The sequence below is a fragment of the Lissotriton vulgaris genome, chromosome 12 (assembly GCF_964263255.1).
Source record: "Lissotriton vulgaris chromosome 12, aLisVul1.2, whole genome shotgun sequence".
Lineage (NCBI taxonomy): Eukaryota > Metazoa > Chordata > Amphibia > Caudata > Salamandridae > Lissotriton > Lissotriton vulgaris.
Genome location: NC_141700.1, coordinates 256,728,989 through 256,745,515, shown reverse-complemented (window position 1 = coordinate 256,745,515; position 16,527 = coordinate 256,728,989). Strand labels below are relative to the sequence as shown.

At 47.6% G+C, this 16,527-nt stretch overlaps 1 protein-coding gene across 1 annotated transcript in view; it reads left to right on the top strand.

Annotated features, from left to right (window-relative positions):
• The window catches only part of CFAP20 (cilia and flagella associated protein 20), a 524,034-nt gene that overhangs the window by 187,346 nt on the left and 320,161 nt on the right, over positions 1 to 16,527 (top strand). The window contains exon 3 of the mRNA XM_086946428.1: positions 12,712 to 12,823. Within this exon, the coding sequence (XP_086802554.1) occupies positions 12,712 to 12,823 (112 nt within the window). The remainder of the gene's footprint in view (positions 1 to 12,711; positions 12,824 to 16,527) is intronic.

Below are 16,527 nucleotides of genomic sequence, written 5' to 3'. Positions count from 1 at the left end.
GCTCCATAGGGCCTATTTAACTCCGGAGAAACTACAGCGGCACTTTCGGGTGCCGGATGCCTGTTGCCCCCGGTGCTCGTCCCTTGGGGCGGACATGGACCACTTGTTTTGGGGGTGTCCACAACTGGGAACTTATTGGGCGGAGGTAGGGGAACTCCTGAATGAAGTGACTGACAGGGAGGTAGAATTCGACATGGCGGCGTGTCTATTGCTCTGGTTCCCGCATACTAAGCACACCAAGGTGACAAGTAAATTCATAGATCTGGGCCTGATACTGGCTCAAAGGGAAATATCGTGGCACTGGAAGGCCAGGGGGGGTCCCTCACTGCGTAGATGGAAGAATGAGTTGCTGCGATGGTCTGACTGCGAGAGCGTGCTCCGGATGAAGCAAGCAGTGAAGTTGGGGAATGAGAAAGCTCTGGATGCGGCGCGTGCATGGGAGTTAGTGGTACAGGCTCTGCGTGATGCTTTGGTTGAGGATGAGGACGGTGAGAACTAAGCCGCTGGACACCGCGGGGCGAACACAGAAGTATCTCACTACGAACTGTAGTGGAACCATCCAGTTCAGTAGAGCGAAGCACACACCTTAGCAGTTGCCAGGGGGGGGGGGCGTTGGGGAGGTTAGTTGTAGAGGGGCTTGGGGAGGGCCGGAAGCCATTGGAGGGTTGCTGGCGGAGGCCTTGGAACTACTGGGACAGGGGGTATTGAGTGGCGGGCAGACTGATTGGGTGGGACGGCCTGGCACGAAGGCCCGAATAGCCCGGAGCAGGCCCCGACGGGGGCAATTACGTTGATTCCACGGAGATGGCTGACGGGAATGTTGTTGCGGGTGGGGGGGTAAAAGCAGATACGTAAAACGACCTTCCGCCAGGGTCCCAATGGGACGTACACTGTGTTGTGTTCCTCTCGAGCGATCTGATATGCCGCCCGGCCTCCGGGATGCGGGCTGAATGGCTGTGTACAACTGTGAACTGTCATTGGACGGGGGGAGCCCACAAGTGCACTGGCTGTTTACTTTTTCCTGCTGTTTATAACTCTGCAATAAAAATATAATTTAAAAAAAAAAAAAAAAAAAAAAAAGAGGTGGAAGAGGCTTGTAAATCTGCCCCATAGTGCTTTTACTACACTGCAGCTGCGTAAAGGGCCAGAAGATGTGTCTCCAGTGACCATGTGTGCCTGTGCCTGTGTTACAGGCACACATGGTCACTGGAGACACATCTTCTGGCCCTTTACGCAGCTGCAGTGTGGTAAAAGCACTATACATTTACCCAATGAGGGAGCACTTACTGGATTAGCCAGTAGAAAGTACAATAGCAACACTAATGGGACCCCCTCTAGGTTAAATCTGGCCAGGGGAAGGAGGGGAATAAGAAGACCAGTAACAAAAGCTATTTTCCCTCAATGGCCACAATATTCAAATATGGGTATACATCCAATATTTATTTCAACATAGCTGACAAACAACCAACAATCTCATTTATTTTCTTTAAAAAGTATTAAAGTTTTATTTATTATTTTCAAGTCATCATTTCTTTTGTGCTTATTTTTCCTTATATTTTCTCAAAGATGAAACATACATTTTTATAGTAAGAGCTTTTTTTTAAATATTTAGTACAAGGACAATTTCATAGTTTAAACAGAGAAAAAGAAACACATCAATATAAACATAATATACACAAAAAAATCACTCCACGCAAATCAAAGGCACTTCCATGGGGGCATCTTGTGCCCCCAGTGTAGCAAATGCCTTCATGGGGGAATGGGAACTGCGTAACATCTATAATGAGGTAGCGCCCTTTTTTGAAAATGTATCTATGTGGAAGCGTTTCATAGATGAAATGTTTTTCATTTGGAGCGGATCTGTCAACATGTTACATGCTTTTGTTCTCTGGCTCAATGCGAGCGACACAAATCTTAAATTCACAGTGAATTTTAGTGTCTCGCAAGTTGACTTCTTGGACATCAGGATTGATGGTACCAGTGGACAATTAAAAGTGAGCCTCTTTAGAAATACCACAGCAAAGAACACCATTTTACAGTTTGACAGTTACCATCCGAACTGCCAAAGGGAATCTATTCCCTTTGGTGAGTTCTTACGCATTCGGCGTAACTGCACAGACATGGCCTCTTTTCACGAACATGGAGACGCATTAAAAGACAGACTATTAAAGAGAGGCTACCCCCACCGTCTTGTACGCCACTCTTATAAAAGAGCGAAGTACTATAATAGAGAAGCATTGTTACAGGGATCGAAGCGTTTGGACCACAACCCTATCACATGTGTCATAAACCACTCAACACTGAATCATAAAATCAGAAATGTGATAAATAAGAACTGGAAAATACTGATTTCCGATGAGAGTATTCCCCCCATGCCGCCACCCATGTTAGCCTATAGAAGAAATAGGAATCTGAAGGATATGTTGGTCCATAAATGCCAGATTAAAAGTGCAAAGGGCAGATTTTACAGTCCCCCAAAATATTTGATGCAAGTATGATGATATACAAGATTCAAGTATACATACTTAGTTACAAGTAACAATTTTGTCAAAAATAAGCTCTTATATCACGTCTAATTATATACTTGATAACAATAAATGACTACCCCCAATGTCACCCTCCTGCATCTTGAAGTGGACAGATGTTCCCACAACTTTTATTAATCCTGACTGCTGCCACCAGGAAGCTAGCTACACTAAAAATAGTGTGTACGCTATCCAGTAGCTGCAAATACAAGAGAGCTGGTCTCACTTGCAAGAAGCAAGCTTTCCTCAATATGGGCAGTAGAAACTTTTTGCGGAGCACAGAGTACTTTTCACAAAACATTATTAGATGGAGTGTGTCTTGGGGTGAAAAGTTATCGCAAGAGCATGGAGCAGAATCTTCCGGTTTGGCCCAATGCTCAAAGGAACCCAAAGAAAAATGTATTAACCTCTTAGCTGCTAATGACAAGGGTAACTCGTCATGCACTTTTCATTGATTTCAATGGAAATTAAAGGAGAATAGGTAAATGGCCTTAGCAGTAAAGGGGTTAAAGTAAACCTAAGTCTTGTCAGCAAGAAGCGGTGGAAAGGTTTTGTGACAATCCTTAGGTAGGGTTCAAGTGAGGGAGATGACTGTAGAAGATAAATACTTCTTACACCCTTTTTTTGAGCTCCTCTTCCTCTCTGTCACACTCCAACAATGATCTAAAGTTTTGTTTGATCCAAGCCATATCCTCCTTCTTAATGCTCTCAGGAGCCGTGTAAAGTTCGGGTCTACCCAGTCTGGCACACGCCGCTCTAACGTATGCCAGCCAGGGGATTCCCTCAGCATTTTCCAGTTTCAGGCAATCTTTTAGGATCAAATGGTTTAATGTGATTTCCTCGTTGAGCCACGTTGATGCCCAACATGTTAGGGGTGCAGTCTTTAGGTGATCTGTAATGTAACCTAAGCCTAGTTCTGAATGTATGGAGAAAGTTGGGGTAGATTGTGGAACAGATAGCATGGATCTAAGGAATCTGTTTTCCACGAGCTGGATTTTGTTGACAGAGGCATAACCCCAAATAGATGCCCCATAGGATGCAATAGCACAGCATTTGGATTTATATATTTTTAGCATTGCTTCCATGGGCCTGGCTCCCAGTTTTTTAGCAAAATTAAGGAGGGCTGATGTGGATCTTAAGACAGCGTTGCTTTTCATTTTTTCTTGGGGAAGCCAGTTTCCTCGTTCATCAAAAAGGACACCTAAATAATTAAAAGCAGGTACCCTTGTTAGATGATTGCCAAGGCATCTGAAAGTGGGTACTTTACTAGTCTTCCTTTTACGTCCCGCAATCATTACATGTGATTTGCTGCTATTAACTTTTAGGTCTAGTGACTCCATAAAGTTGCCGAAATTATCCAGCAACCTCTGGAGGCCCACCCACGTCCGAGCAATTAAAACGGCATCGTCCGCGTAAGGGAACCGGTATGTGTACTCCCCCTGCACGCGGAATGTCTGCCCCAGCCCCATTCAAAGATTTTTCCAGGCCATTGATATATATAGTGAATAACAGGGGTGCCAGGATGCAGCCTTGTCTGACGCCCCGCTTAGAGTTAAAAGGGCTGGTACACCTTCCCCCCTGAGTGACCCTCACGGCTGCTGTAAGGTTCTGGTGAAGATCACTTAAAAAATAAACTAGAGATGCTTCAATGCCCAATTCCAACAGTATGTTCCACAATTTAGAGCAATTCACTAAGTCAAAAGCTGACGAAAGGTCCATGAACCCAAGATATAAAAAACCCTCCTTTGCAACAGTGTATTTGTTAATCAAAAGGTATAGGCTCAAGCATTGGTCCATGGTGCTTCTGTGTTGTCTGAATCCATACTGTAGATTCGAGAGCACCCCCCTGTCAGTCAACCAATCCCCCAATCTCTGCAGAATGACTCTGCCCATGATCTTAACCGCTGAGTCCAAGAGTGAGATTGGTCTATAACAGGTGGGGTCCTCTCTCCTCCCTTTTTTGAATATGGGAACTATTACTGATGAAGCCCAAGAGGGGGGGAAGCCCGTAGTAGACGCTGCATTAAAAACATTGGTTAAGATTTTTGCCCAAAAAGTGGGATATAAAATATAAAGATCAGCAGGCACCCCATCTGGGCCTGGGGCCTTATGTTTCAGAGTGTCACGTATAGCCTTTTCTACCTCCACTGTTCTAAACTTCCCTCGCTGTGTTTGAGGTCTCGGGATAGAATCACTAAGGTGTGGTTCCCGGTGATCCCTGTCACTGTAGATGTTCTTAAAATGATTTAACCAGGCATCATCAGGAATCACACAATCTGTGTCTGGGTTAACCATATCCGAGAAATAAGATTGATTTATGGTGGCCCAAAACTTCCTATTGTCTTTCAATACGAATATTGATTGCAAATTATCCCATGCCTCTTCTTTAATTTTACATTTCCGTATATATATTGCCTGTTTTATAGTCCTTACGGAGGGATGAGACAAGAATTCTATCCCTTGGGGTGCATTTAAGGGTTTTTAAGAGAGCCCCATGAGCTTTAGAGCAGGATGAATCAAACCATCTATATGCCTTGCTGTTATAGGACCTACTCTCCTTCCGTAGATTTTCAGATATTTGATTGCAGATTACTGCAAAGGAGGATAGGATATCTGACCCCTCAGCGTTCTCGTCCAGGCAAATCCCAAGGTCGGGCTCCACTTGGGTCGATAGGGGCATTAGAACAGCCCTACCTAAGTCTGTGGTGACGCCCTTACATCTAAGTTTGACTTCTAGTGCAAGCGGGTTATGGTCGCTAAAAGTTGAAACGACAACCTTATATGACCACATTTTTGCCTTAATGCCCGGGGAAACGAAAATGTAGTCGATCACAGACTCCACACCTCGTCCCGTGAAGATGGGAACCTGATCTCCTCCCTCTTCCTTATCAGGTTCGATTAGATTTAGCTTGGATAGTAGATCCTCTAAAACGCCCCCCATCTTGGTGTGTTCGAAATGGGGAAGTCTCCCGTTTGTTAGGCCCATTATGTCCTCACCATAACAATCCCATTGACAGGGGTGTAAATTAAAATCTCCCATAAAAATTATCTCGAAATCAAAAGAGTTTTTAGACTTGTATGCTGACAAAAAGCTATCTAAGACATTAAAATGATCCTCTTGCGGAGAGTTTCCTATGGCATTATATAAGTTTATCAAAAGGTAATGTTGATCATCTTTCAACCAGTCAATTATAAGAAGGTTTTCAGATTCCCCATTAAGATTTTTAAATGTACCTGTCAGATCTAGGGAGATCAGGAACAGTAAACCCCCCTTGGGTCTCCCTGCTGAACCCTGTACAGCCGGGATTGCAAAACTATGGTAGCCGTCTAATATAAAGCCTGAATCTACATCCCAAGTTTCTTGAAATGCCAAGATATCATACTGTTTCAAAAATGTTAGCCAAATTGGATCTGTGCATTTTGCTTTTATACCTGCGACATTCCAGCTAATCATTTTACATGTGTCAACCTGGTAATGTGTTAATTTAGTTACATCAGCTGCCACAGTGGTCCCATTTTCGAGGTCCCCTATTTCTCCTCCCAGTCAATCATTTTGGTCCATTTGCGATAGGGGAGCGAAAGGGTTGTATAGCTCAATCTCATCCCTATGAGGCAGAAGTGGATAGGGATCTGGTTGTAAAGGTAAGACTAGTGATCCTAGTGGGGTGGTCGACAATGTTTGATTAGGTACTACTAATTGTGTGAGTGTTGCTGTTGGTCTTTCAGAAGCAATGATCCCTCCACCCCTTGGGTGTACATTTGTTAAGCCTCCCTGGTTGCGCATCCTTGTCTGATAGGATGTTGTAGGAATGTGAATGGGACGTGGGGTGTGTCGTGTATATGGTTTGTTCATTTGTTGACTGCTATTATGAGTCCCGGCTGGGGGATAAAGGAACCCTAATGGGAGAGGTCGGATTCCCTTATTGCTTATACTAGAACCATCCTAAAATAGCTTGTGAGCGGTATGTATGTTACTAAAATTAACCACTACACAATCTCCGGGGATGCTTTTTGGTTGATGTCCCACCCACTGCACCCTCCTTGCCATCGTGAGTGCACGGGCAACTTCCTCACCACCCTAGCTATACTGATGCCACCATTGCCTAGCTTTAGTCATCAGTTCGGCAGTGGTTTCAATGATGCCACCTCTGATTGGAGGTACCCCTGTGAAAACAGCTACCAGTGGTGCAGCCTCCGGGGGTAATTCCAGATTGCGCCCCGCCAGTTTTGTTGACCCTTACTCATGGCTTGTGACTGCCTAACTCCCGTAATTGGACCGTGTAGGGGGTCCCCCACCACATCCTTCCCTTGAGACATCCCTGACTGCATTCGCAGTTCCCTTTCTCCATCACTTGTTCTCTGGGTATCAGCAATTGTCTGGCTGTCACAGGATACTGTTGGCTCAGTAGCCCCCCCCCCCGTTTTGCCCCTGTTTTTAAGCATTTCATCAATTTTTTCACATTTTACCAAAAGCCCAGACACACATAAATTTAAGGTATCAACAATATCCTTTGCTATAGACACCAGGGCTGGTTGCAAATGTGAAATAAATAGGTCTTCCACCATGTGTCCAATTAAGTCCTTAAGGGCAGGTTCTATTCCCACTGACTTAGTCTTTGTTGGCTTTCTTCTGCCCATCGTGACGGTACTTTTCCGTCTAAATTTTGGTGGAGGCTTATGTGTAGCCACCTCCGGTATGGGTACAGACTCTGAGGGAGTATCCTGAGTAGTGGGTGGGATTATCTGGACAGGAAGTGGGCCCCGGTTCACGATGACCACATTTGGCTCTAGAGGGATCGGTCGGTCATTGCCTATTGGTAAACTTTGTATGGGGTCAGTTTGTTCTGTGGGATTGATACCCAGTTCTTTTTCGGCATTAGCAATCTCTTTTGAAAGGACCCCCACAGCAGATGTTAGATAGGAAATTATGGACTCTGATTTCCTAGGGTGTTTAGCTTTTGTCCCAATGTCATCAGAAGCACATACCTTTTTTCATTTGCCCATAGCGCTGATAGATGTCAGTGGGGTGGCCCGTCCCGTCCCCTGCCGACCCCGGACGGCCACAGACGGCCCGCCCTTTGTCCAGGCTTCGTCCGGCGCGTCCCGCGCGCGTCCCGCGACTGCGGGAGGCGTATCTTAGTTTTCAAGCGCCTCCGGGCGCGCTGTTGGTGGCGTCAGGTGTGCGCCGCCGGGGCACCTGGGGGCTGTAGTTCTGCCTGCCATTCCCCTCACGGTGTTGTGGACTCCCCCCGGTGCGGCCGTTCCCCTCACGGCTGGTGTGGTATCCTCGTCGCTGCAAAGTCAGCAAAAATGCCCCCCTGAGCGCTCGGTGCTCCTTAGTTTTCAAGCGCCTCCGGGCGCGCTGTTGGTGGCGTCAGGTGTGCGCTGCCGGGGCACCTGGGGGCTGTAGTCCTGCCTGCCGTTCCCCTCACGGCGTTGTGGACTCCCCCCGGTGCGGCCGTTCCCCTCACGGCTGGTGTGGTCTCCTCGTCGCTGCAAAGTCAGCAAAAATGCCCCCCTGAGCGCTCGGCGCTCCTTAGTTTTCAAGCGCCTCAGGGCGCGCTGTTGGTGGCGTCAGGTGTGCGCAGCCGGGGCACCTGGGGGCTGTAGTCCTGCCTGCCGTTCCCCTCACGGCGTTGTGGACTCCCCCCGGTGCGGCCATTCCCCTCACGGCTGGTGTGGTCTCCTCGTCGCTGCAAAGTCAGCAAAAATGCCCCCCTGAGCACTCGGCGCTCCTTCGTTTTCAAGCACCTCCGGGCACGCTGTTGGTGGCGTCAGGTGTGCGCCGCCGGGGCACCTGGGGGCTGTAGTCCTGCCTGCCTTCCCCTCACGGCGTTGTGGACTCGCCACGGTGCCACCGTTCCCCTCACGGCTGGTGTGGTCTCCTCGTCGCTGCAAAGTCAGCAAAAATGCCCCCCTGAGCGCTCGGCGCTCCTTCGTTTTCAAGCGCCTCCGGGCGCGCTGTTGGTGGCGTCAGGTGTGCGCCGCCGGGGCACCTGGGGGCTGTAATCTTGCCTGCCGTTCCCCTCACGGCGTTGTGGACTCCCCCCGGTGCGGCCGTTCCCCTCACGGCTGGTGTGGTTTCCTCGACGCTGCAAAGTCAGCAAAAATGCCACCCTGAGCGCTCGGCGCTCCTTCGTTTTGAAGGGCCCTCCGGGCGCGCTGTTGGTGGCGTCAGGTGTGCGCCGCCGGGGCACCTGGGGGCTGTAGTCCTACCTGCCGTTCCCCTCACGGCGTTGTGGACTCCCCCCGGTGCGGCCATTCCCCCCACGGCTGGTGTGGTCTCCTCGTCGCTGCAAAGTCAGCAAAAATGCCCCCCTGAGCGCTCGGCGCTCCTTCGTTTTCAAGCGCCTCCGGGTGCGCTGTTGGTGGCGTCAGGTGTGCGCCGCCGGGGCACCTGGGGGCTGTAGTCCTGCCTGCCGTTCCCCTCACGGCGTTGTGGACTCCCCCGGTGCGGCCGTTCCCCTCACGGCTGGTGTGGTCTCCTCGTCGCTGCAAAGTCAGCAAAAGTCTTGGTATTAAAAAAGCCCAAGTAGTCCCAAAGGGAAACAGGGAAAGGCCTACAGCGTAATAGAACTGTGGTTAGTCGATACTGCTTCCAATAAAAACGTAAGTGATGCATCGGACCAGCAACCAATAGGGAGGCCGGAAAATCTCAGTAACACTAAATACCCCAATGCAAACGGGAGGTGGGATTACCCTCGTTATGTGGATTACCAGATGTCTCGGAGAGACAGCGCGCCTAGGGAGACCTAAAAAGGGAGGTTTGGGTTTTGCCATTACCTTAAAGGGACAAGCTGAGTTAGCAGTTTAAAACTACCCTTCCAATCTGCAGTGGCAGACTCGGAGCAATGGTTTACCTTGTCCCACTCTGGGTGACACAACGAGTGCTGCAGTCCCTGGGGGACACTCCAATTTACAGGCCCTAGATACCCCTGGCACCATATACTAGGACATACAAGTAAGTTAGGCTATGCCAATCGAGGACAGGCCAATAAAACATGCACTATTTTAAGGGTCAGAGCACATGCTCTGAATCCTGTTTAGCGGTGCTCAGGGCATTTCAGAGCCATTACTTCAGTAACTAGTTGTCTAAATGGGGGCAAAAAGTGGAGGTAACCCTGCAAAAAGCCTGTTTCCTAAGACAGAGGTTTGCCACATGTGGCGCTTTACTTACGCCAGGTTTTAGATGGAGTACATTTACTACTATTTGTCTGTTATAACTTTAGAAGTGTAGTTTGTGAAAAGCAATGGACTTATCCTTTCGTGGGTGGGTATCTGTCCCTTCCTAAACCCCTTCTCATGTCTCCTTAAATGCCTCCTTACTCTTCCTTAAACCCCAACTATTTAGTTGTAAGTATTCCACTTTTTCCAGCGGCTACACTGACCCCTTCCATATTTACTACCAGGTAGTAAATTCACATGTTCAAGGATATCCCTATAGAAAAAAGAGAGGAGAAGCCCAAGTGGAGATCTACACTTAGGTTTGTGCATTGCATTTTGTTAGTAAGATACTACTGTTGTACTACTTTACATACTTCAAAATGCAATTTCTGAATCGAGCCACTGTGTATCTCCCAGACCTGGATGTAGTTGAAGAATTTTCTTACTACCATACCTTGCAAAGAATGATTCTCAAAGGTCACTCAGTGTTCAGATAGAGGAAGCTTAGACAGACGACATAATAAAGCCTGCAGACCTCTTAACACTCCTCCATCTTAGTGGTTAGTGACCCCTCTATCAGACACTTACAAGACCAATGAATGGACTTGTTCATAGTCCTTGTTAATCCACAATCCCAAATCGAGTGAGATGGTAAAACACCTGAGCCAGAGGTTGGTAAAAACTAACTAAAGAAGAGACTCAGAAGCCCATCTCAATTTTCAGCTTTTTAGTTTTCACAGTGAGAGAATACAGGTTTGAGGAAATGTTTCCACAGGATAGAATTTACGACTTAGTAAAAGGAATGATTAATTCATGTACCATAATAGGTGGTATGTCGGAGGAAATGACTTGGTGTACTCCGGGTGATCGAGTGCTCTAACTAGTTCAGAACAGACCAGAAAACAAGCATTCTTCCTCAAAAGCCTCAGAGCTCAATACACAACTTCTGTAGAAAGAGTGATTATAAAAAAAGGAGGAAAGAAGAACAGCAAAGAAGCCCAACAAGCGGGTAACCTACTAGTAAGGGAACAATAAATGTGAAGAAATGGTAAGCGAGGTGGCAAATTCAGTGGACCAGAAGCAACCTATGAAGTATGGCATGGCAAAAGTGCACTAGGTGGTTTACCTGTTCGAGCTGATTCTATTTACACTTCCCGGAAGAGTAAAGGTACCCCCATCCCTACTGCCCCTGACGGGCTAGCCACCACAGGTCTGTTCTCCACAATCTCCATGCTTCTGGTCCTCAAAACCTAGAATCAGTGCGTGTATTATGCGGTACGAAGTGAATTGCATGGGAGTGCAGCAAAGCCTGTGATGCCTAGACCGCCTAGATATTGTATGTGATAGTTGTTCTCTGTCCCTATCATCACCAAGTGGCCTGTGAATGCACTTTCTCAATTGATAATGCATAATTTTCCTGTTCTAATCTATTTTGTGAAGAAGATTTTGCACCCTTAATCCTTTCCAAAGTGGCTGTTTCTGACTATTTTAAAAATAATGCACACTGAAAAACTTGAAGTTGCAAACTATGAGGTTGTCTAATTAATTCTTAAGAAGTTGCAGTTGTGCTTACCAATACAAAATAGTTCTCAAGCTTTTGCGTTTCACTTGCATATAAATATATAATTATATTCAGAACTGGAACTTGTTTCACTAATTACACAAACAATTCATTTTGAAAATGCTGATGTACAAATTAGGTGCTCTAAAATAGATGGGAGCACCAAATACAGTACCTAAAGGATAGTGAAAACATAAAATATACCCATTTTATTGGACACCAGAAATGACACACAAGTGGGTCAATCTTACTTGTGTAACTTATTTGCTAAATTGTTTTTAGTTGTTATCCTCCATTACTTGTGTTGAAAATGGTGCTTACATACATTCCTAGCCCCTAACATGGACATCTTCATTAAATGAATAAATATCCACCTTGTCTTCCTGGTAAAGAAGGCATGTGATATAGAAAGAACTATAGCAAATGGAACAAGATATAGGGCCTGATTAGGAAGACTGTGGGACCGCCACCGTCAGGCCGTCCCACCGACATTGGCCCCTGCAGGTCCGCCCACTGCATTACGATGCTGCGGATGGAGGTATGATGCTGCGGGCAGAAGCATCTGATGGAGGGACCATCCGCCGCACATCCGACGGGTTGAAGGAGCCCTTCATGCCATCGGAGGGACAGTAATCCCTACAATGGGGGCTGTACCTGCTCATGCACCGCCATATGGATTACAATGTCCCTTTCTGCCTGCCCATTCAAGGCGGTCCCCCGCCAGCAAAAGGCAGGCGGAAAGTGGCTTTGGGGCCCCTAGTGGGCTCCCTTGACCCCTGGCCCTCCGTTATGGGTTCGGGGGTATATATTATCATGTAAAGGAAGAATTCTTTTATTAGTAGAATTATTTTTAATTCTACATGGAATTCTTACAAAGCCCAAAAATAGTTACCTTTTGATCATTTTTTTAAATGTTATTTCTCAAAGAAATTTTTCTGATCTCACCCTTTATCCGTTTTAATCAAGATATCATTATGGAGAACTTGAATTGCAAGCGGGTATCTTTTTTTTCTCCCTCTGATTTTCCTGACCAGATGAGATTTTTTTGTTTTCTCTCCCTGTGGCAGCACCAGCCCATGATACATGTGTCCAGATGCTTCCTGGTTTCTCTCAAGCATTGGCCTAGTATCAAAATCTGTGATAAGTGTTGGGCCTTGTCTGTGCCACTCCTGCACAACTGTTAGTTAACCCTTCAAGCTGCACTCCAAAGTGAACCCCTGCCTTTGGCCATCTTGGACTCCAGAACCATTGTACAAGCTGCACATTATTTACTCAGTGGGTTTTAACCGGATTTTGAAAATGATATGAATTGTGGTAGTTCACTGGAAAGAAAGCTGGTCAGATTATAAAGTATAAAGCAGGCTTCTAGAATGGGTTCTGCCTTTCCAGTGCTGAATGTTGCAGATGTAATTAAAGAATAAAGATAAAGTTCTGTGTGTTTTTGTCTTTTTTCCATGACAGTACCACATACATCACCTGTCCTGCAGACCCCAAGAAGACTTTGGGCATCAAACTTCCCTTCCTAGTCATGATAATCAAAAACATGAAAAAGTACTTCACCTTTGAAGTCAAGGTGAGTCGGAGCAACTGGCAATGTGATGCTCTTCTTTTCCTGCAGATGTGGCCCTGTATCACTATCATCCAGCAATTCTTTTTACATATGTGGTTGGCCTTTTTTTTCGCCTTTTCTCCGAGCTCTTCCTATATATCGAAGTCAAGATATCGTTCTTCTTAAACCCCTCTCTTGCACTTGTCTCATCTGCCCTCTCTTCCTGTAGCATTTTCTTTACTCTGTCCTATTGTACCTTGATTATTTATTTGCACCCAAGGCAGCCTAGCTGGTACTATATTTACTTCATTTATCTCCTCTTTTCTCAGCCATCCTTGTGCATTGCCTTCCCTCCTTTTAACCCGTACTTTCAGTATACCACAACTCTTTACTAACTGCCTCTTTTTATACAGTTTGCACTCTGCACCTGTCTCATTTAATCTCTTGTCTTCTCATAACCATCTCATTGAGTGCAGAACGTTTCTATATTTTACACCAGTTGTTCTTAGCTTGTAGTCTGGGGACCCCTTGAGGTCTGCAAAACCTACTCAGGATATTAAACATTTCCTAGCTATCGAAACGGAAAGTTTCAATTCCATTAAGTACTCAGAGGGAGGATTGGGCTTTTCTTTTTCGCTTTATTTCTCACAGCAGCCTTAAAAGAACATGCAACTTTAATAAACTACCTTTCCCATCAAACATTGGGAAAGGAAACAGTCAATGAGTGTTCAACCAGGTTTATGTCCCTCCTTTAACCGATCCTGTAAATGCTCTGTATTCCTCTTTCTTTCTGAAAACATCTCTTAATCCTCTGTATATCAGTCCAGTTTGGGGTGCTCTGATCCTAAAAGAATTTAAACAAAGGCATCAGAACTAACATTATTAACTTACAACTTTAAAGCAGTCAAACAGAATCAATATCGTGTTGTACCTGTATATCAGAATAAGACATATAACGTAGGGAGAAAATGCATTCAATAGTAACCATATAACCATATGGCCATAACATGAACGCAAAATACCACCTGTATTGGGCAGAAATCTACAGAATATGTTAAAGGGTCGTCTAATCTTCACCTTCCAAGTCCTTAATAGAATTGAAACTTTCTGTTACAATAGCTAGGAAATGTATTATTCTATCTCAGGACGGGAGGCGAGAATTAGGCTAGTTTAAAGCTTCTCCACTACCAGGGATGCCAGGTTTGGGACCTGCTTAAAGCAAAACTTCTTCGAAGTAGAGTCGGAGGACCAAACCGCCGTATTAAGGATGTCCTCCAAACGGGCACTGAGGGAAGAGCACCTTGGAAGCCATCTCCCCTCTCACCGAGTGTGCCCCAAACTGTGAAATGTCAATTCCAGTTTCTTGCATGGCCCACCATACCCGTCTGGCAATGGTAGGTGAAGACACCGCCCAATGTGGCTCAGTCAATCAATCAATCAAGAAATCAGAGTACTTGTAAAGCGCGCTACTTACATCTGAGGGTCTCAAGGCCTTGAGGGGAGGGGGTGCCGCTACTGCTCGAAAAGCCAAGTCTTGAGGAGTCTTCTGAAGGCGAGTAGGTCTTGGGTCTGCCGTAGATGGGTAGGGAGGGTGTTCCAGGTCTTGGCGGCGAGGTAGGAGAAGGATCTGCCACCGGGGGTTGTTCGTTGGATGCGGGGGACAGCAGCGAGGGCGAGGCTGGCGCAGCGGAGCTGGCTGGTGGGGGTGTAGAAGTTGAGCCTGCTGTTCAGGTAGGCTAGTCCGGAGTTGTGGAGTGCTTTGTGTGCGTTGGTGAGGAGCTTGAAGGTGATCCTCTTGTCAACGGGGAGCCAGTGTAGGTCTATCAGGTGGGGAGTGATGGGTCTGTGGCGGGGGACGTCGACGATCAGTCGGGCGGAGGCGTTTTGGATGTGTTGTGGTTGTCGTAGGTGTTTGGCTGGGATTCCTGCGTAGAGTGCGTTGCCGTAGTCCAGTCTGCTGCTTATAAGGGCCTGTGTCACCGTTCTTCTTGTTTCGGTCGGGATTCACTTGTAGATCCTGCGGAGCATGCAGAGGGTGTTGTAGCAGGAGGAGGAGACAGCGTTGATCTGTTTAGACATGGAGAGGGTGGAGTCGAGGATGAAGCCTAGGTTGCGTACATGGTCGGTGGCTGTTGGTGCTGTTCCCAATGTGGTCGGCCACCAGGAATCGTTCCAGGCTGAGGGGATGGTTCAGAGGATGAGTACCTCCGTGTAGGAGATGATGTTGAGGTTGTGTTGGTGCGCCACTTGTGCGAGGGGGGCCATGTAGACGTTGAACAGAGTCGGGCTGAGTGATGAGCCCTTGGGGCCGCAGATGATGCCGGTGGCCACGGATCGGAAGGGCTGGAGGCAGATGCTCTGGATTCTTCCGGAGAGGAAGGACGTGGTCTAGTCAAGGGCCTTCTCTTGGATTCCGGCTTCTAGGAGGCGTGTCTTTAGAGTATGATGGCAGACCGTGGCGAAGGTGGCTGACAGGTCCAAGAGGGTGAGGGCTGATGTTTCGCCGTTGTCTAGTTGTTGCCTGATGTCGTCTGGGCGGCGATGAGGGCTGTCTCGGTGCTGTGGTTCGTCTGAACCCGGACTGGGGTACGGGTCCAAGATGTTGTTGTCTTCCAGGTGGCGGGCCAGTTGCGTGTTGATGATTTTCTCGATGACCTTTCCCAGGAACGGGAACAGGGAGATGGGCTGGAAGGTCTTGAGGTCCTTGGGGTCCGCCTTGGGCTTCTTGAGGAGGGCGTTGATTTCGGCATGTTTCCAGCTTTCAGGGAATATCGCTGTTTGTTTCGAAGGAGATGTTGATGACCTTCCGTAGTTGGGGTGTGATGGCTGGTCTGCTTTGTTGAATACGTGGTGTGGGCAGGGTCTGACGGCGATCCTGAGTGGATGGAGTTCATGACCTTTCGTGTCTCGTCGTTGTTGATGTTGGACCAGGAGGTCTGGCGGTTGGAGCTGGTGGTGTTCACAGGGGAGGTGGGGTTTGGCGTAGTCGGGGCGGTCATGGTGTTGAAGCTGTCATGGATGTCGGTGATCTTGCGGTGGAAGAAGATGGCTAGTGAGTCGCACAGTTCTTGTGAGGACGGTATGTCGTTGATGGTGGCGCTGGGGTTGGAGAGTCCCTTTACGCTGCTGAAGAGCTCTTTGCTGTTGTGTGCGTTGTTATCCAGGCGGTCTTTGCAGGAGGATCTCTTGGCTAATCTGATGAGGTGGTGATATCTGCGGGTGGCGTCCTTGTGGGCTGCGTGGTTGTCCGGAGTGCGTTCGTGGAGCCATATCTTCTCCAGTTTCCGGCATGCTCGTTTGGAGGTCTGGAGCTCGTCGGTGAACCAGGTGGCTCTCTTGCTTGCATGGTTGTTGGAGGGTTTCTTGAGTGGGGCGAGGATGTTGGCGCAGTCGTCGAACTACTGTCACGTTGCGGGATGCTGTGTTTGGGTTGGTGGGGTCGGTGGGTGGGTTTTGGGCGAGGGTGGTGATCAGCTGGTCTTCAGTAACTTTGCTCCAGCAGCGGCGAGTTAGCTGTTGGGTGCGGTGGTGCGTCGTTGGTTTCTTGAAGGTGAAATGGATGCAGCGGTGGTCGGTCCAGTGGAGTTCGGTGGTGTGGTTGAAGGCGACGTGGGTGCCTGTGGAGAAGACGGGGTCCAGCATGTGGCCAGCGACGTGGGTGGGTGCGGTGACAAATTGTCTGAGGCCGAGGTTGGCGGAATTGGCATAGTTGTCGTTCTCGAGGTGGA